This window comes from Camponotus floridanus, unplaced genomic scaffold (genome assembly GCF_003227725.1).
Source record: "Camponotus floridanus strain SB8 unplaced genomic scaffold, Cflo_v7.5 scaffold37, whole genome shotgun sequence".
NCBI classification, from domain to species: Eukaryota; Metazoa; Arthropoda; class Insecta; order Hymenoptera; family Formicidae; genus Camponotus; species Camponotus floridanus.
In genome coordinates, this window is record NW_020229514.1 from 93689 (window position 1) to 108289 (window position 14601).

The window sequence follows — 14601 nt, forward strand, 5'->3', positions numbered from 1 at the left end:
ATGCTACTTTAAAAAAAATGTGACAAATAAAAATGAAGTGAAAATTAAAATTAATTTTTTTTAATTGTATCACCTAGTTTTCGAACATTTACTTTTGCAATGATTAATTATTATGATGCGAAATTAAAATGATAAGTAATATTGCAATATTTTTTCAGATGTTACATATATAAAAAATATTATACTCTCATTTATAATTATAAAGATGCAAATACTTTCTCTAAATTTTCTAATATATACTGTCGTTGGTATATGGCGACCTATCGACTGGTCATCGAATGTCGCTAAGCTGTTGTATAATACGTTTACTTTTATTGTACTAGTCTTAGAGTATTTTTTAATGTTAACTCAATTTATGGATATCGTTCTTGTTGTCGATAACATTGATGATTTTGCCACTAATACTCTAATGTTCCTGAGTATTGTTGGTGTTTGTTGTAAAGCGACCATCGTTGTAGTACGCCGAAATTCAATTATTAATCTGGTGCAAATATTATTGAAGGCACCATATAAACCTCGAGACGAAGACGAAGTGGCAATACAAATGAAATATGATAAATTTATCAAGTAAACATCATTAAATATTTTGTACACAACCATTAATAGTCTATAAGACATGCAATAATTTAATTTTCAATTAGCATTGTGACAGTCGTTCTTTGACAAAAGTCGTTTTCCAAATTTGATAAATTTTGTTAATTTTATCTGAGTTTTTGTATAAATTCTAAATTAAGTAAATATTCTATATAAAAAATAAGAATTATTTTGCACAATTTTGTAAGATAAAATAAGAATTATTATATTAAAAATTGAGTTTCTGCAAATACTAAAACTACAAAAAAATTTTATATTTTGTGTAAGAGAGAATACACTTAAGTGAATAAAATATAATCTCAATTTATATTTGTGTGCAGGTCATGCTCGATAATGTATTTACTTTTGGTCATAAGTTCGGCATCAGGCGTCACAGCAGGGTCAGTGTTAGACATAATGCAAGGTCATTTACCTTACAGAGTATGGGTTCCATACGATACTAACGTATCTCCGATTTTTTGGATTATGTCCATTCAACAGATTTTATCAGTGTTTTTCGCCGCCATCATAAGTGTCGGCACGGAAAGTTTAATTTTTGGATTGTTTTTACAAACTTGTGCCCAGTTTGAAATTTTTGAATGTCGTCTTCACAAATTAATGAATAATAAAATAGCTAATTATCTGAATCATTTTCCTGTTTCGCCAAATAATGAAAAAGTAACAATATCGAAGTACATACATCATCATCTTTGCATTTACAAGTTAGTTACAGAATCTTTATAAATACTCGCTCGATTTATTAATTATCTGTTTAGATATATCAATGTGATGTGTATGTAATTGTTGTATTTATAAATTATAAATATAAATTGTTTCTTTTTATATAGTTACAATATTAATTAATATTCAAGAATAAAATATTGTAAAGAGTTAAAAAATAACACATCCATTTTTAGGAATTAATTAAAATTGTTAAGAAACTTTTAAAAGAGAACATTTTCGAAAGAATAATTATATTAGCCAAGTTCTGTAAAATTAATTTAACTTTTAAAATAAATCAAATATCAAAATAAATATATATATATATATATATATATATATATATATATATATATATGCTTATTTATCATGATATTTTATTTCTTAGTTAGTGAGTTAAGATTATTTTTCTAATTCTTATAATTATGCAAGCTGTGCAAGAAATATATTATGTATATTGTTAAAATTATCCCAATTATATAGATTGTCAGAAATTAATATGATTTATTACAGATTCGCTAAAACAGTAAACATTATATTCAACCAGATATTTTTCATTCAATTTTTTGGCAGTATATTATTAATATGTACAAGTGTATATTATGTTTCAACGCATATGATGGAATCGAGAAGTGTAACTATGGTAGTTTATACCTGTAGTATGTTTGTACAAATCTATTTTTTCTGCTGGTCCGGAAACGAAGTCATACTTAAAGTATGTAACTTTTTGTGTATTATAAAATGTTTAGTTAAAATTATAAATTAACCAAATAAAGTATATGAAAAAAATATAAAAATACATTAAATACACATGTAAAAATATATTAAAAATATATAAATATGAAGAGAATATGTGTGTATAAATTATATAAATATGTTTTCATATAAATACAAAATCATTGAAATAATTAATTGTTATTGTTATATTCATTATTATATTTCTATTATATTGTCAGAGTATAAATGTAGGAGATGCGATATATCACACAGAATGGCCTTTATTACCAATCAGCGATAAGAAGGAACTGCTGATGATCATGATGCGCAGCACAATTCCTGTTAAATTTACCAGTAGTTTTTTAATAACTTTATCTCTCCAATCTTTCAGTAATGTAAGTACTATGTTATATTTGTAAAAACATATATAACAACAGGATGAATGTTTGATGTGTAAGAACATGATCTTGATATTGATCACGATATTAATTTTTCTGTAAACTATACTATTTCAGATCTTGAGAACATCATATTCTGCATTTAATATATTACAAAAGTAAGATACATCTAGTTAATGGTCCATTTTAATTGCAGTATTTTTGATAATATTGTAATCTTCTCGATAAATTAATCATTAAATTAATAACTTAAAATATCCGTTTATTTCAAACTGAACACTCTCCTTTATTTTATTGTAAACTGTTGATATTTATTCTTGAGAACAGAAATACAGACAAGAAAGAAATATATAAAATAGTAATATCGTATGTAAAAAATTACACAGTATTGCGCAAATATCTAAACATATTTATTATGTTGCACACAGAGATATACTAAATGTAAATATATAACCTTAAAACAATGCAATAGTTTTCTGATACATAAATAATAATAATTTTGACATAATTTAAAAAAAGAAAATATAACTTTTCCATTAAAATTTACATTTAAAAACAGAAGTGAAATAAATCTATAACATGTAAAATGCATTCGTACATAAGTGCACATATGAAACAGACATATGATACACATGTAATACAATGCAATAATTCCTTATTCATGTATCAACAATACACTTTGCATTGAAAAAGAAGATCATCTATTTTATTTACGATATTTTATTTTGTCTTCTAATTCTTTCTCAGATAAATGTATAAATGTTTATCTTAAATATATCACAATTTACTTCTTTTGCTACTTTATTTGCCTTTTCATGCCATAAAGTCATGTTTTATAGAAAACACTAAATTATGCTTTCGGTTACTATCGATGAAGAAAATGTATATGAATATTTTATTGAATGGGAATATGACAATATGCCCCAACGTAAAGAACGACATTCGATCGTTGCACAAGTAAGATGATTTTCATAATTATAATAGTATTGTCATGAAAAAATTAACGGGCGTCATCCAGTTGTTAACAATTGTATTGACGGAAAAACGACTAAAAAATTCAAGCAAGTAAAATTACATGCAGTCTATTTCAAGACGTGCTCAGCTACACTTGAAATCTAATTATTTTGAAAAAAAAAATATATATATATATATATTAGAGTAAGTTATATTTTTTCTCTCTCACACGATAACATAGATTATGAGAAATTCTATTCTGTTTCAATGATAATTGTGTAAAATGTAAGAAATAATGTCCTAGTAAACATATATAATCGATTGATTTTGTAATAATTAACTTGTTCCTTATAATCGATATGTTATCAAAATCATAGTTTGCAATTAATGTTATCTATTGTGACTTTCGAACATTTACTTTTACAATAATTAGTTATTGTGAAACGAAATTGAGATAAGTAATGCTACAATATTTTTTCAGATGTTACATGTATAAAAAAGTGTTACTCTGTTTTATCATAAGTTTAATCATAAAGATGCATATACTATCTTTAAATTTTTTCATATATACTATCGTTGGTATATGGCGGCCTATCGACTGGTCATCGAATGTTGCTAAACTGCTGTATAATGCATTTACCTTTATTGTGCTGGTCTTGGAATACTTTCAAATGTTAACCCAATTCATAGACATCGTTTTTGTTGTCGATAATATCGATGATTTTATCACTAACACTCTAATGTTCTTTAATATTGTTGCTGCTTGTTGTAAAGCGACCGTCGTTATAATACGTCGAAATTCAATTATTAATCTGGTATATATATTATTGAAGACACCATATAAACCTCGAGATGAAAACGAAATGGCAATACAAATGAAATATGATAAGTTTATAAAGTAAGTACCACATTCAATATTTTATACACAATAAAATATTAATAGTTTATAACTTAAGATATTCGTGAAATAAATTAGTTTTCTCAATTACCATTGCGATTGTCCTTTGTGCAAAAGTTCGTTCAAAGACTATTGATAAATTTTGTCAATTGCATTTTGTCTGTTCGAGTTCTTATATAAATTCTAAATTAAGTAAATATTCTATATAAATATTCTATATAAAAAATAAGAATTATTTTGCAACTTTGTAAAATAAAATAAGAATTATTGTATTAAAAATTGAGTTTCTGCAAATACTAAAACTATCAAAAAATTTATATATTTTGTGTAAAAGAGAATATAAGTGCATAAAATATATATATAATCTCAAATTATATTTGTGTGCAGGTCATGCTCGATAATGTATTTACTTTTGGTGATAATTGGCGTTACAGGCGTCACAGCAGGGTCAGTGTTAAACATAATGCAAGGTCATTTACCTTATAGAATATGGGTTCCATACGATACTAACACATCTTCGATTTTCTGGATTATGTCCATTCAACAGATTTTATCAGTAATTCTCTGCGCAATTATAACTGCTGGCACGGAAACTTTAATTTTTGGATTATTTTTACAAACTTGTGCTCAATTCGAAATTTTTGAAAGCCGTCTTCACAAATTCATGATTAACAAAATGGCTAATTATCTAAATCATTTACCTTCTTCGCCAAATGTTGGAAAATTGACAATATCGGGACACATACATCATCATCTTTGCATTTACAAGTTAGTTACATAAGAATCAGTCAGTTATATAAAAATCAATTCCTTTATAAATGCTCCTTTACACATTCTATTATCTGTTTAAATATGTCAATATGTTGTTGTAATTGTGTATTTGAATTTTATTTCAAAATTATATCTAAATTATATCTAAAAATTTTTTACTAGTTATATTAAAAATAAAAGATTGTGAAAAATTAGATAACAACATCTACATTTTTTAGAAATTAATTGATTTGTTAAGAAAGCTTAAAAACAAAACATCATTGAAAAAATTATATTAATCAAGCTTTGTCGAATTAACTTAATTTTTAATATAAATCAAATGTCAATTTATATTTGCTTATTTACCATGATATTTTAATTTACTTCTCAATAATAAATGCTAAGATTATTTTTCTAGTTTTTAAAATTACGCGAGCTATGCAAAAAATACGATATTATATATATTACTAAAATTGTTTCGATCATATGTCCAAATTTAATATAATATTATTATAGATTTGCTGAAACAATAAACATTATATTCAACCAGGTATTCTTCATTCAATATTTTGGCAGTATATTTTTAATATGTACAAGTGTATATTATGTTTCAACGCATATGATGGAATCGAGAAGTGTAACTATGATAGTTTATACCTTTGGTATGTTCGTACAAATCTATTTTCTGTGCTGGTCCGGAAATGAAGTCATACTTAAGGTATGTAATTTTTCGTATGTAGTAAAATGTTTAGTTCAATGAAATGTAAGAAATAAATTATTCAAAAAAATTTATGAAATAAAGTATATGACGAAACATTTGAAAATATGTTAAATAGATATAAAAATATATAAAGAATATATAAGAATATATAAGAATATATAAGAATATATAAAGAAAAAAAATATATATATACTTAATAATAAACATTAGCAATTAATTAATATAGTGTGTGTGTGTGTGTGTGTGTGTGTGTGTGTGTGTGTGTGTTGTGTACACATATATAAACACAAAATAATATTAAATTAATTAATAGCTATTGTTTAATACTTATTATTATATTTTATTGAAAGTTATTATATTTCTGTTACATTGTCAGAGTATGAGTGTAGGAGATGCGATATATCATATAGAATGGATCTTATTGCCAACCAGTGAGAAGAAGGAGCTACTAATGATTATGAAGCGTAGTACAATTACTGTTAAATTTACCAGTAGTTTTTTGATAACTTTATCTCTTCAGTCTTTCAGTAGCGTAAGTACTATATTTTATATATACATATATGTACTTGTGTGTGTGTATGTACAACAAAATAATTACTATATTTAAAAAAATAGGTATAAATATATATGATATCAGAAAAGAGATATTTGACATGTAACGTGTTAGAATCGATCGAAATTTTTGAAAAGTAATGTATAATCTTTAACATTAATTTTCTCTATAATTTTTCTTTCAGATCTTAAAAACATCATATTCTGCATTTAGTGTATTACAAAAGTAAGATTATGTATAGTTGATGATGCATTTTAATATTATAATAATATTGCTATATATTTGATAATATTGCAATATTTTCTCGATAAATTAGTAACTAAAGATCTTAGTAGCACCAATTTGTCTATTTATTTCGATCTTAACTTTCTTCCCTTATTTTATATGACAAAAAATGTCGATGCTGTCAAATTATATTTATACTTAAATATAAAAATTAAAATTAAAATAAAATTACATTTAGACTTCTTTTCTTCTCATTTAAATATATCAGAATTTATTTCTTTCACTACATTATTTGCATTCTTATGCCATAAAATCAAGTTTTATAGAAAACACTATGTATTCAATTACTACTGATGATGAAAATGTATGAATATTTTATTCAATGGGAATATAACAATATGTCTTATTGTAAAGAATGGTATTCGATCATTGCAAGTAAAACGATTTTCACAATTATAGTAGTATTCTCATGAGAAAAAAATAACGTGCACTATAGAGTTGCTAATAATTACATTGATGGCAAAGAGGGTTAAGAAATTCAAGCAAGTAGAATTACACGCAGTCTCTCTCAAGTCGTGCTCGATTATACTTGAAATTTAATTATTTCAAAAATAATAAAATAAGTTGTATTTTTTCATGATAACATGGATTATGAGAAATGCTATTCTATTTCACTGATAATTGTGTAAATGTAAGAAATAATACTCCGACAAAGAATATATTAGCTAAGCGTTTAATATTTCTCTTTTTTACATACTTTTACTTAGAAATATCTTTTATTACATTACAACGAGGTGCATTTGATTTTCGATTCGTGATAACATTATTTTATATTTACATAAAGTAAAATAAAAATAAAATTAAATAAAAAAAGATAAGAAAAAATCCTATATATATTCTTGTAATATTACTTTTGTTATTTCGATAGTAAAAAAGGGAAATGCCTAAAGCTAAATGAAATTTGTTACATGTATTACAAATACTATACATATATTACAAATATTTATTTCATTATTCATAATAATCTGAGCTTATATTATTGATTTTATGAAACGATAAAGATAATCGATTGGTTTTGTAATAATTAATTTATTCCTTATAATTGATATATGTTAGCAAATAAAATCATGATTTGAAATCAATATGTATTGTCTATCTTTCGAATATTTACTTTTGCAATGATTAATTATTATGATACGAAATTAAGATGATAAATAATGTCGCAATAATTTTCCAGATGTTACATATGTAGGACAATACTACGTTCTGTTTTATAATCATAAAGATGCAAATACTTTCTCTAAATTTTCTAATATACACTGTCGTTGGTATATGGCGACCTATTGACTGGTCATCGAATGTTGCTAAACTACTGTATAATGCATTTACCTTTATTGTGCTGATCTTAGAATACTTTTTAATGTTAACCCAATTCATAGACATCGTTTTTGTTGTCGATAATATCGATGATTTTGTCACTAACACTCTAATGTTCCTTAATATTGTTGCTGCTTGTTGTAAAGCGACCGTCGTTATAGTACGTCGAAATTCAATTATTAATCTGGTATATATATTATTGAAGACACCATATAAACCTCGAGATGAAAACGAAATGGCAATACAAATGAAATATGATAAGTTTATAAAGTAAGTACCACATTCAATATTTTATACACAATAAAATATTAATAGTTTATAACTTAAGATATTCGTGAAATAAATTATTTTTCTGAATTACTATTGCAACAGTTGTCCTTTGTGCAAAAGTCGTTCGAAGACCGTTGATAAATTTTGTCAATTGCATTTTGTCTGTTCGAGTTTTTATATAAATTCTAAATTAAGTAAATATTCTATATAAATATTCTATATAAAAAATAAGAATTATTTTGCAACTTTGTAAAATAAAATAAGAATTATTGTATTAAAAATTGAGTTTCTGCAAATACTAAAATTATAAAAAAATTTATATATTTTGTGTGAAAGAGAATATAGTTAAGTGCATAAAATATATATATAATCTCAAATTATATTTGTGTGCAGGTCATGCTCGATAATGTATTTACTTATGGTGATATTTGGCGCTACAGGCGTCACAGCAGGGTCAGTGTTAAACATAATGCAAGGTCATTTACCTTACAGAATATGGGTTCCATACGATACTAACACGTCTTCGATTTTCTGGATTATGTCCATTCAACAGATTTTATCAGTAATACTCGGCGCAATTATAACTGCTGGCACGGAAACTTTAATTTTTGGATTATTTTTACAAACTTGTGCCCAATTCGAAATTTTTGAAAGTCGTCTCCACAAATTCATGATTAACAAAATGGCTAATTATCTAAATCATTTACCTTCTTCGCCAAATGTTGCAAAATTGACAATATCGAGATACATACATCATCATCTTTGCATTTACAAGTTAGTTACAAAAGAATCAGTCAGTTATATAAAAATCAATTCCTTTATAAATGCTCCTTTACATTCTATTATCTGTTTAAATATGTTAATATATTGTTGTAATTGTATATTTTAATTTTATTTAAAAATGATATCTAAATTATATCTAAAAGTTTTTTTTAATTATAAATTATAAATTGTAAATTGTTTGTTTATAGTACTAGTTATATTAAAAATAAAAGATTCTGAAAAATTAGATAACAACATCTACATATTTTAGAAATTAATTGATTTGTTAAAAAAGCTTAAAAACAAAACATCATTGAAAAAATTATGTTAATCAAGCTTTGTCGAATTAACTTAATTTTTAAAATAAATCAAATGTCAATTTATATGCTTATTTACCATGATATTTTAATTTACTTCTCAATAATAAATGTTAAGATTATTTTTCTAGTTCTTAAAATTACGCGAGCTATGCAAAAAATATGATATTATATATATTATTAAAATTGTTTCGATCATATGTCTAAATTTAATATAACATTATTACAGATTTGCTAAAACAATAAACATTATATTCAACCAGGTATTCTTCATTCAATATTTTGGCAGTATATTTTTAATATGTACAAGTATATATTATGTCTCAACGCATATAATGGATTCCGGAAGTGCAACTATGATATTTTATACCTTTGGTATGTTCGTACAAATCTATTTTCTGTGCTGGTCCGGAAATGAAGTCATACTTAAGGTATGTTATTTTTTGTATGTAGTAAAATGTTTAATTCAGAGAAATGTAAGAAATAAATTATCAAAAAAAAATTATCAAATTAAGTATATGACGAAACATTTGAAAATATGTTAAATAGGTATAAAAATATATAAAGAATGTATAAGTATAAAGAAAAAAAAAATATATATATACTTAATAATAAACAATAGCAATTAATTAATATAGTGTGTGTGTGTGTGTGTGTGTGTGTGTGTGTGTGTGTGTGTGTATGTGTGTTGTGTACACATATATAAACACAAAACAACATTAAATTAATTAATAGCTATTGTTTAATAGTTATTATTATATTTTATTAAAAGTTATTATATTTCTGTTACATTGTCAGAGTATGAGTGTAGGAGATGCGATATATCACATGGAATGGATCTTATTGCCAACCAGTGAGAAGAAGGAACTACTAATGATTATGAAGCGTAGTACAATTACTGTTAAATTTACCAGTAGTTTTTTGATAACTTTATCTCTTCAGTCTTTCAGTAGCGTAAGTACTATATTTTATATATACATATATGTACTTGTGTGTGTGTATGTACAACAAAATAATTACTATATTTAAAAAAATATGTATATAAAAATATGTATATATATGATATCAGAAAAGAAATATTTCACGTGTAACGTGTTGGAATCGATCGACATTTTTGAAAAGTAATGTATAATCTTTAACATTAATTTTCTCTATAATTTTTCTTTCAGATCTTAAAAACATCATATTCTGCATTTAGTGTATTACAAAAGTAAGATATGTATAGTTGATGATGCATTTTAATATTATAATAATATTGCTATATATTTGATAATATTGCAATATTTTCTCAATAAATTAATAACTAAAGATCTTAGTAGCACCAATTTGTCTATTTATTTCGATCTCAACTCTCTTCCCTTATTTTATACGACAAAAAATATCAATGTTGTCAATGTTTATACTTAAAAATAAAATTTAAATTTAAAATAAAATTACATTTAGACTTCTTTACCTCTCATTTAAATATATCACAATTTATTTCTTTCACTACGTTATTTGCATTCTTATGCCATAAAATCAAGTTTATAGAAAACACTATTTTATGTATTCAGTTACTACTGATGATAAAAATGTATGAATATTTTATTCAATTGGAATATGACAATATGTCTTACTGTAAAGAATGGTATTCGATCATTGCAAATAAAACGATTTTCACAATTATAGTAGTATTCTCATGAGAGGAAAATAACATGCACTATAGAGTTGCTAATAATTGCATTGATGGCAAAGAGGGTTAAGAAATTCAAGCAAGTAGAATTACATGCAGTCTCTCTCAAATCGTGCTCGATTATACTTGAAATTTAATTATTTCAAAAATAATAAAATAAGTTGTATTATTTCATGATAACATGGATTATGAGAAATGCTATTCTGTTTCATTAATAATTGTGTAAATGTAAGAAATAATACTCCGACAAAGAATATATTAGCTAAGCGTTTAATATTTCTCTTTTTTACATACTTTTACTTAGAAATATCTTTTATTATATTACAACGAGGTGCATTTGATTTTCGATTCGTGATAACATTATATTATATTTATATAAAGTAAAATAAAAATTAAATTAAATAAAAGAAAATAAGAAAAAATCCTATATATATTTTTGTAATATTACTCTTGTTGTTTCGTGATAGTAAAAATGGGAAACGCCCTAAAACTAAATGAAATTTGTTACATGTATTACAAATACTATACATACATTACAAATATTTATTTCATTATTCATAATAATCTGAACTTATATTATTGATGTTATGAAACGATAAAGATATTCGATTGATTTTGTAATAATTAACTTATTCCTCATAATTGATATATGTTAGCAAATAAAATCATGATTTGAAATCAATATGTATTGTCTATCTTTCGAACATTTACTTTTGCAATGATTAATTATTATGATATAAAATTAAGATGATAAGTAATGTTGCAATAATTTTCCAGATGTTACATATATAGGACAATACTACGTTCTGTTTTATCATAAAGATGCAAATACTTTCTCTAAATTTTCTAATATATACTGTCGTTGGTATATGGCGACCTATTGACTGGTCATCGAATGTTGCTAAACTGCTTTATAATGCATTTACCTTTATTGTGCTGGTCTTGGAATACTTTTTAATGTTAACTCAATTTATGGACATTGTTTTTGTTGTTGATAATATCGATGATTTTATCACGAATACTGTAATGTTCCTTAGTATTGTTGGTGTGTGTTGTAAAGCGACCATTGTTATAATACGTCGAAATTCAATTATTAGCCTAGTGCATATATTATTGAAGGCACCATATAAACCTCGAGATGAAGACGAAATGACAATACAAATGAAATATGATAAGTTTATAAAGTGAGTACCATTAAATATCTTATACACAATAAAATATTATTAATTTATACCTTAAGATATTCGTTAAAAAAATTTATTTTTAAAATAATTTATTATTTTAGTAATTTATTAATTTAATAATTGAAAATAATTTATTTTCCTAATTAGCATTGCGACAGTTGTCCTTTGTGGCAAAAGTCGTTTGTAAACTATTGATAAATTTTGTTAATTACATTTTATCTGTTTGTGTTTATATATAAATTCCAATTTAAAAAAATATTTTTAAATATAAAAAAATAAGTATTATTTTAATTTTACCTAACTTCGTAAAATAAAATAAAAGTTATTATATTGGAAATTCATATTATGAGTCTTTGCAAAAAACTAAAACTATAAAAAAATTTATATATTTTGTGTAAAAGAGAATATAAGTGCATAAAATATATATATAATCTCAAATTATATTTGTGTGCAGGTCATGCTCGATAATGTATTTACTTTTGGTGATAATTGGCGTTACAGGCGTCACAACAGGGTCAGTGTTAAACATAATGCAAGGTCATTTACCTTATAGAATATGGGTTCCATACGATACTAACACATCTTCGATTTTCTGGATTATGTCCATTCAACAGATTTTATCAGTAATTCTCAGCGCAATTATAACTGCTGGCACGGAAACTTTAATTTTTGGATTATTTTTACAAACTTGTGCTCAATTCGAAATTTTTGAAAGTCGTCTTCACAAATTCATGATTAACAAAATGGCTAATTATCTAAATCATTTACCTTCTTCGCAAAATGTTGGAAAATTGACAATATCGAGATACATACATCATCATCTTTGCATTTACAAGTTAGTTACATAAGAATCAGTCAGTTATATAAAAATCAATTCCTTTATAAATGCTCCTTTACACATTCTATTATCTGTTTAAATATGTCAATATGTTGTTGTAATTGTGTATTTTAATTTTATTTCAAAATTATATCTAAATTATATCTAAAAACTTTTTTAAATTATAAATTATAAATTGTAAATTATTTGTTTATAGTACTAGTTAAATTAAAAATAAAAGATTGTGGAAAATTAGATAACAACATCTACATTTTTTAAAAATTAATTGATTTGTTAAGAAAGCTTAAAAACAAAACATCATTGAAAAATTATGTTAATCAAGCTGTGTTGAATTAACTTAAGTTTTAAAATAAATCAAATGTCAATTTATATGCTTATTTACCATGATATTTTAATTTACTTCTCAATAATAAATGCTAAGATTATTTTTCTAGTTCTTAAAATTACGCGAGCTATGCAAAAAATATGATATTATATATATTATTAAAATTGTTTCGATCATATGTCCAAATTTAATATAACATTATTACAGATTTGCTAAAACAATAAACATTATATTCAACCAGGTATTCTTCATTCAATATTTTGGCAGTATATTTTTAATATGTACAAGTATATATTATGTCTCAACGCATATAATGGATTCCGGAAGTGCAACTATGATATTTTATACCTTTGGTATGTTCGTACAAATCTATTTTCTGTGCTGGTCCGGAAATGAAGTCATACTTAAGGTATGTAATTTTTCGTATGTAGTAAAATGTTTAGTTCAAAGAAATGTAAGAAATAAATTATCAAAAAAAAATTATCAAATTAAGTATATGACGAAACATTTGAAAATATGTTAAATAGGTATAAAAATATATAAAGAATGTATAAGTATAAAGAAAAAAAAGTATATATATATACTTAATGATAAACAATAGCAATTAATTAATATATATTGTGTGTGTGTGTGTTGTGTACATATATAAACACAAAACAACATTAAATTAATTAATAGCTATTGTTTAATACTTATTATTATATTTTATTAAAAGTTATTATATTTCTGTTACATTGTCAGAGTATGAGTGTAGGAGATGCGATATATCACATGGAATGGATCTTATTGCCCATCAGTGAGAAGAAGGAACTACTAATGATTATGAAGCGTAGTACAATTACTGTTAAATTTACCAGTAGTTTTTTGATAACTTTATCTCTTCAGTCTTTCAGTAGCGTAAGTACTATATTTTATATATACATATATGTATTTGTGTGTGTATGTACAACAAAATAATTACTATATTTAAAAAAATATGTATATAAAAATATGTATATATATGATATCAGAAAAGAAATATTTGACGTGTAACGTGTTGGAATCGATCGACATTTTTAAAAAGTAATGTATAATCTTTAACATTAATTTTCTCTATAATTTTTCTTTCAGATCTTAAAAACATCATATTCTGCATTTAGTGTATTACAAAAGTAAGATATGTATAGTTGATGATGCATTTTAATATTATAATAATATTGCTATATATTTGATAATATTGCAATATTTTCTCAATAAATTAATAACTAAAGATCTTAGTAGCACCAATTTGTCTATTTATTTCGATCTCAACTCTTTTCCCTTATTTTATACGACAAAAAATATCAATGCTGTCAATGTTTATACTTA

At 24.1% G+C, this 14601-nt stretch overlaps 3 protein-coding genes across 3 annotated transcripts; all 3 read left to right on the top strand.

The window, feature by feature from the left end:
* Positions 1–205: 205 nt before the first annotated feature.
* On the top strand, positions 206–2608 carry LOC105247778 (odorant receptor 13a). Its single transcript, XM_025411023.1, has 5 exons — positions 206–567; positions 915–1295; positions 1807–2008; positions 2250–2405; positions 2526–2608. Exons 1-5 carry the CDS (start codon positions 206–208, stop codon positions 2568–2570), a joined length of 1146 nt encoding a protein of 381 aa, XP_025266808.1. The 3' UTR covers positions 2571–2608.
* A 1382-nt stretch (positions 2609–3990) lies between these two features.
* On the top strand, positions 3991–10459 carry LOC112638797 (odorant receptor 67c-like). The gene is made up of 11 exons (XM_025411079.1): positions 3991–4260; positions 4648–5028; positions 5527–5728; positions 6108–6263; positions 6469–6509; positions 6924–6927; positions 7762–8156; positions 8550–8930; positions 9465–9666; positions 10034–10189; positions 10405–10459. Exons 1-11 carry the CDS (start codon positions 4034–4036, stop codon positions 10447–10449), a joined length of 2190 nt encoding a protein of 729 aa, XP_025266864.1. The 5' UTR covers positions 3991–4033; the 3' UTR covers positions 10450–10459.
* Positions 10460–11117: 658 nt separating this feature from the next.
* Positions 11118–14419, top strand: LOC112638785 (odorant receptor 13a-like). Its single transcript, XM_025411020.1, has 6 exons — positions 11118–11135; positions 11685–12091; positions 12546–12926; positions 13462–13663; positions 13996–14151; positions 14365–14419. The coding sequence occupies exons 2-6, from the start codon at positions 11730–11732 to the stop codon at positions 14407–14409; spliced, it is 1146 nt and encodes a 381-aa protein (XP_025266805.1). The 5' UTR covers positions 11118–11135; positions 11685–11729; the 3' UTR covers positions 14410–14419.
* The last annotated feature ends 182 nt before the right edge of the window (positions 14420–14601 follow it).

What these genes read in the sequence shown, in the direction of transcription:
- LOC105247778 (XM_025411023.1), top strand. Translation starts at nt 206, where the DNA reads ATGCAAATACTTTCTCTAAATTTTCTAATATATACTGTCGTTGGTATA. An exon ending in AAATATGATAAATTTATCAA is followed by an intron (nt 568 to 914) that starts GTAAACATCATT and finishes ATTTGTGTGCAG; the next exon opens with GTCATGCTCGATAATGTATT. An exon ending in GAAACGAAGTCATACTTAAA is followed by an intron (nt 2,009 to 2,249) that starts GTATGTAACTTT and finishes TTATATTGTCAG; the next exon opens with AGTATAAATGTAGGAGATGC.
- LOC112638797 (XM_025411079.1), top strand. Translation starts at nt 4,034, where the DNA reads ATGTTAACCCAATTCATAGACATCGTTTTTGTTGTCGATAATATCGAT. An exon ending in AAATATGATAAGTTTATAAA is followed by an intron (nt 4,261 to 4,647) that starts GTAAGTACCACA and finishes ATTTGTGTGCAG; the next exon opens with GTCATGCTCGATAATGTATT. An exon ending in CTCTTCAGTCTTTCAGTAGC is followed by an intron (nt 10,190 to 10,404) that starts GTAAGTACTATA and finishes TTTTTCTTTCAG; the next exon opens with ATCTTAAAAACATCATATTC.
- LOC112638785 (XM_025411020.1), top strand. Translation starts at nt 11,730, where the DNA reads ATGCAAATACTTTCTCTAAATTTTCTAATATATACTGTCGTTGGTATA. An exon ending in AAATATGATAAGTTTATAAA is followed by an intron (nt 12,092 to 12,545) that starts GTGAGTACCATT and finishes ATTTGTGTGCAG; the next exon opens with GTCATGCTCGATAATGTATT. An exon ending in GAAATGAAGTCATACTTAAG is followed by an intron (nt 13,664 to 13,995) that starts GTATGTAATTTT and finishes TTACATTGTCAG; the next exon opens with AGTATGAGTGTAGGAGATGC.